A 6,198-nucleotide genomic window follows, 5' to 3' on the forward strand; every position below is an offset into this window, starting at 1 on the left:
AAATTATCTTCAGACATCCAGCAGGTATGCAAACAGAATCACAAAAACAAGTCGATCCTTCTCGATCTCTTTTTTTAACGCACCTACTTTTATTACACAATAGGAGTTTTGCATATTAAACGCTTTAAATATTCTTTGACAAAGCTGACCTCTGGAATGAAGGTCTGCAGCTAGCGGGCTGGTGGGAGGCTTCTTCACAGCAGCAGAACGGTACACGATGTGAGGACGACCGCCGCCACCGTCCTCCTGCTCCATCACATGATGTCCCGTCTCTACCGGCTCGATGAAGAACTCCTCCTTCTCAGTTCGGATCATCCCCGCCTGAGAACAAAGAGAAATGACATAATACGCTACTGGATAATCAGTCATGAGTCATGTTACTTCGGAAACGTGAAAAATATATTTTAACACGTCAGCACGGCTTCAGAAAACAAGCCTCGATTCTGATTGGACAAAAGGTCTGAGAGAACTTCAATCGATCACATTTTTAACATGTGAGTAACAAGTCATTCACAGGGACTTGTATGATGAACGCTCGACACTTCGAGACGTGCTGTTGGAGGAAAAGAATCATGTGTGGAGGATTATTTTTCTATCACCACACACCCTGTCCCGTTTTATTCCATTAAACACACGTCTATGTTTCCTTCTGGCCACACGACTGCTTCTAAAGTCCAAAAATATTCTAGCAAACATTGCCAAAATAAACAATGCCCTTTTTATTACTACGACTCCTTCGGGAAATATATACTTAACATTTCTGGAAATCTATATAAGACCTTTAAAAAGATTCAAATAGAATACAATGCAACCCAGAGACTGTTTTATGCATTTAGTTAGCCTCAGTGTGTTAACCTTTATTTGTGTTCCTGGCTGTTGGTGAAAGAAAAAAAAACAACAGCAGGCAGTCGCCCCGTAAACTCAGTACTTGCCCAATATCTGCTATATCTACATCCCGAGGCATCCAGACATTGTACCATCTCCGATCGTCTTCCGTGCGATGAAGATCTCGGACCTCCACTGAGATGAGGCCGACTCTGTGAGAATCCTGAGACATCTACAGATCTACCAGCTCCAGTTGGACTCTGTGATACTAAGAGGAGATCTGAACTCCATGTGATCCCTACACCAATACAACACTTTTCTGACTGTATATTTGTAATCACACCATCTAGTGTCACCCATATGAGGATGAGGTTCCCCTTTGAGTCTGGTTCCTCTCAAGGTTTCTTCCTTTACCAATTTAAGGGAGTTTTTCCTTGCCACTGCTGCCTGAGTCACCTCAGACTTGATCATTGGGGATAAATACACATACATACATACATACATACATACATACATACATACATACTGTACATACATACATACATACATACTGTACATACATACATACATACATACATACATACATACTGTACATACATACATACATACTGTACATACATACATACATACATACATACATACTGTACATACATACATACATACATACATACTGTACATAAATACTGTACATACATACATACATACATACTGTACATACATACTGTACATACATACATACATACATACATACTGTACATACATACATACATACATACATACATACTGTACATACATACATACATACATACATACATACTGTACATACATACATACATACATACATACATACATACTGTACATACATACATACATACATACATACATACTGTACATACATATGTACATACATACATACATACATACATACTGTGAACTATATATATCTTGAATTTTTATTATATTAATTCTTTATACTTCTCCTTATGTTTCCTTCTGCTCTATGTTTATGTTCTGTAAAGCTGCTTTGAGACAACGTCCATTGTAAAAAGTGCTATACAAATAAACTTGAATTGAATTTACAGTTTCCTCACAGAATATGATATAAAAAAAAAATCTTCTTTCTACTTGTTGGCTGTAAAGCGAATACAACCTGCTTTATAGGGATAAATTTGTGTCCAATGCAAGTGTACGTTAATGAAAAACAAAAAAAGTCACGTTTATGAATCATATAAATAAATATTTGTACTTTAGAGATTTTACAATCTTTTTTTTTTTTTTATGCCAAATCTGTATCCAGAGCTCCAACAGGAGTAATATATGAGATGTGTTTGTATCGGTTGGTTCACGACACAAAATTTGGCTTTGTACAGAAAATTTGTTATGAATCGTGACAACGCGACTGCAAGCGGAAATATCGGAAATTAAGATTTGTAACTGAACTGCGGTTTGTTTGTGATTACTTTTAAAAAGAAAATATGTCGATAATTTTTAAAATCCGTTAAATTTACTTAATAAAAGAGTCTAGTCTGAGCATCAGCATGACAAAGCGTATGTAAGCTTTTCATTTCTTTTTAGATATTTTATTTTCATTTTATAAATGCAAAAATGTATGCAAATATGACAAATTTATGCAAATGTAACAACCACCATTTTACTGTCTTTAAAAACGAGTATGAAAACGTATTTCGAAAGACTGAAAGGAATAAACTACTATTGAGACTATAGAATCAGTCCATAAGGCACTCCAACGAAAGGTTTAAGATAATTTGATAAAGACTCGACCATGATGATGACCATGATTTTTCGTCAAAAAGTTGCATATTGACACAGACATGGACAAATGTGTTAATTTATTACTGTACAAAGGCTAGCAGGTGGTCCATGTGCTAATTGGTAAAGTCATGTCAGATCTTGATATATTGTTTATATGTGTGTTTGTGTGTGTGTGTGTGTGTGTGTGTGTGTGGCTGTGTGTGTCTGTGTGTTTGTGAGAAGCAGCTGACGCTTCCTTTGACATGATCCGCAGTGAGAGGGCAACGCTGCAGCTGCACTCGAGCATGGCTGGAGATCACAGTGTAGAAACGTGCTAAAGGATCCGTATGTCAGTCAGAGTTATGCAAGAGGCCTCGGAAGGCCGTCTACCCCGACTGACCTTCTCCTATTTCTGCAGATGAAAAGAAAAAAGTGAGAGATGGAGGAATAGAGGCCATAGGGTGAGATGTGTCCTGTCAGGAAGGTGAACAAGTGGCACCTCATGCTAGTAACGGGAGAGAACGGTAGATAAGGTCATATTGGGGCAATTTAACTATTAGTCCAACAATCTTTTACCATTCTCTCTCTCTCTCTCTCTCTCTCTCTCTCTCTCTCTCTCTCTCTCTCTTTCCATTTCTCCATCTCTCTCTCCCCAATTCCATCTGTCTGTTTAGACAACTGATAATTACCGACCCCCCCTGACAGCTGCTGCGTGCCATCCATGAAGGAGATATCACATACACACACACACACACACACACACACACACACACACACATACACACATTGACATGCTCGAGGCATGCTTGCACTGATGCATGCTCATGCTTCTCATTTTAAAAGGATGATTAAGAAGAATAAATGGGCTTTTTGCAAACTTATCTATTCTCATGATTCTACATTATTCTGTCATAATCAGGAACTCCCCACTAATTACTGACAAAAAACATTTACTGACTATGAAGCATATCACATGTTACAGTATGCCATGAACCATGTAACTCATTGTTTTGCAATTGTACTAAATGTATTCATGTGATATTATCCATGATCCTGATATTAAATGTGAGACTGAAGACATGGGAATTTTATAGCCAGCTAAGCCTAAACTCAGCTAGCAGCTAGCAACTCAGGTAGCTAGGAGTTAGCTAGATAGTACAGTATAACCACTCCAGTAGCTGCTTGACTCTAGCTAGAGTGGCTCACTTAAAAGAAAACTAATTTTAGTATTGTATAAAAAATGATTAGTTAGCTAAGAAGCTAACTAACATTAGGCTAACTATTATTTAATGAAAACCAATAACGTTTAATAAATAATTTAATGTTTGATTAAATAAGTGTAAATATATTCTATCAGGAGGGACACGGTGGCTTAGTGTTTAGCACGTTCGCCTCACACCTCCAGGGTTGGGGGTTCGATTCCCGCCTCCACCTTGTGTGTGTGGAGTTTGCATGTTCTCCCCGTGCCTCGGGGGTTTCCTCCGGGTACTCCGGTTTCCTCCCCCGGTCCAAAGACTTGCATGGTAGGTTGATTGGCATCTCTGGAGAATTGTCCGTAGTGTGTGATTGTGTGAGTGAATGAGTGTGTGTGTGTGTGTGTGCCCTGTGATGGGTTGGCACTCCGTCCAGGGTGTATCCTGCCTTGATGCCCGATGACGCCTGAGATAGGCACAGGCTCCCCGTGACCCGAGAATAGTTCAGATAAGCGGTAGAAAATGAATGAATGAATAAATGAATATTCTATCAGGAAACAACTGCATTTGCATTAATAAATAATGAAAAAAATGATATAATCTCGCTATATATTAGCTTCTCATTGTACTGAACTCAATACGCTTGAGCCTCAGTGTTCTGAGGAACTAAATACAAGCATTCAAGAAAGAAAGAATAAAGTAAGAGACCAGTGACAGAGAGCCAGAGACCTAGCCCTGACCTTGCAAACTGTCTCTCTTTCTCTCTGTTTATGCTCATCCCTTCATCACAGTCCAGTCTGATGGATAAACGCTGCAGCGCATGAGGCACTCTTGCTCCAGAATACCAAGCAGTGGGCAAGTGGAGAGACGTGTCAGCCAGGAGAAATGACAAGAGGGACTCGGAGACACGGACATATCGATCTGAGGAAGGCATAGAGGGAGGGGACGGGACAAGGCTGTGCTGTGTGCTCTCCCAAACGTGTTCAGATGGAAGTGCTGAATAAAACATCAGGGGCCTTCTGGAGCTGAACAGAACACTGTGTTCACTTCCAAGCCTGGACTTAAGAGACAGGAACTAAAGCTTGGAAGGTAGAGACAGACAGAGGGACATGTCCCAGGCCTCTAATACAGCCTTCGGTTAATGGTTTAGCCAATAATGCTAAACTGCAAATCTGTTAGCAGGTTGGAAACGTTTAAAGAACTCGCTGGAGACTTTTCTCACGTTCCCAGAGATTTATATAATTAAACATTTATTAGTTTGGTACGTTATACTATGCACTATAGAATAAATTATACACTATGTACTATAATATAAACGCAATATAATCTCAGCACTAATATACTTAATACTACATCGGAAATACTTATAAAAGCTCAGAGATTTTGTAGTATGTCATTACAGCTGTCTATAAAAAACTTGCAGGTTTATTCATTGTCCTGGTTCTTATTCTTATTCTTCGTATTCTTATTATTTATTCCACAACTTTGTTTAATAATCAATTCTGATCAGTCCAAAAGTGTTGATTCATTGTTTTTTTATAGCAATTCTGACAATCAACAGAAGTAGGTAGATAGTAATAGTATATAGTATATTACTATAGTAATATATTATTAATGTATCAACATGATTTTCATATATAATGTATATATCTCCAAATTTTCTTTATTTTTATTTGCTTTAATTGGTTATAAAAAAATATTTATTTGTTTTTATTTATGCAATTTTTTTAATGATATTCAAATTTGAGTTTCTTCAAATTTTGAATTAAATTTTTCTAATTTTAAAATTTTATTTAGAATTTTTCATAAGTTGAACACACCACCTTTAATGTCCTTAATTATTTTCTATCAACCACAGAACGCCAATGGAGGTCTTTCCTACCAGTGGCCTTCAAACTCCTCCCTTTTCAGTAAGGAACAGATCTGACACAATGAACTCTGATGGAATCACTGTATTAATTTGTGCGCTATCCCAATTCCCAAATGTACATCAATATCATTCCATGTGCAATAGCATAACGTGTAACATTCTCAAGCACCATTTTTGTACATTTTGTATATGTAGCATATCACATTTACATTTAATTTATATTTATTTTACTTGTGTACTCTGAAGCAGTCTCTAGCAATGTATCTTATCTCATCTTATCTTATCTTATCAGCAGAGCTCTAGGCATGCTCCTTTATTCCTAACATATGATTCAATTACATTCATTCATCTTCTACCGCTTATCCGAACTACCTCGGGTCACGGGGAGCCTGTGCCTATCTCAGGCGTCATCGGGCATCAAGGCAGGATACACCCTGGACGGAGTGCCAACCCATCGCAGGGCACACACACACACACTCATTCACTCACGCACTCACACCCTAGGGACAATTTTCCAGAGATGCCAATCAACCTACCATGCATGTCTTGGACCGGGGG

At 38.1% G+C, this 6,198-nt stretch overlaps 1 protein-coding gene across 2 annotated transcripts in view; it reads right to left on the reverse strand.

Annotated features, from left to right (window-relative positions):
* The window catches only part of LOC132855952 (A disintegrin and metalloproteinase with thrombospondin motifs 2-like), a 151,597-nt gene that overhangs the window by 96,136 nt on the left and 49,263 nt on the right, over positions 1-6,198 (reverse strand). For both annotated transcript variants that reach the window (XM_060885252.1, XM_060885253.1), the window contains one exon: positions 150-321. In XM_060885252.1, the coding sequence (XP_060741235.1) occupies positions 150-321 (172 nt within the window). The remainder of the gene's footprint in view (positions 1-149; positions 322-6,198) is intronic.

The sequence above is a fragment of the Tachysurus vachellii genome, chromosome 13 (assembly GCF_030014155.1).
Source record: "Tachysurus vachellii isolate PV-2020 chromosome 13, HZAU_Pvac_v1, whole genome shotgun sequence".
Classification (NCBI taxonomy): Eukaryota; Metazoa; Chordata; class Actinopteri; order Siluriformes; family Bagridae; genus Tachysurus; species Tachysurus vachellii.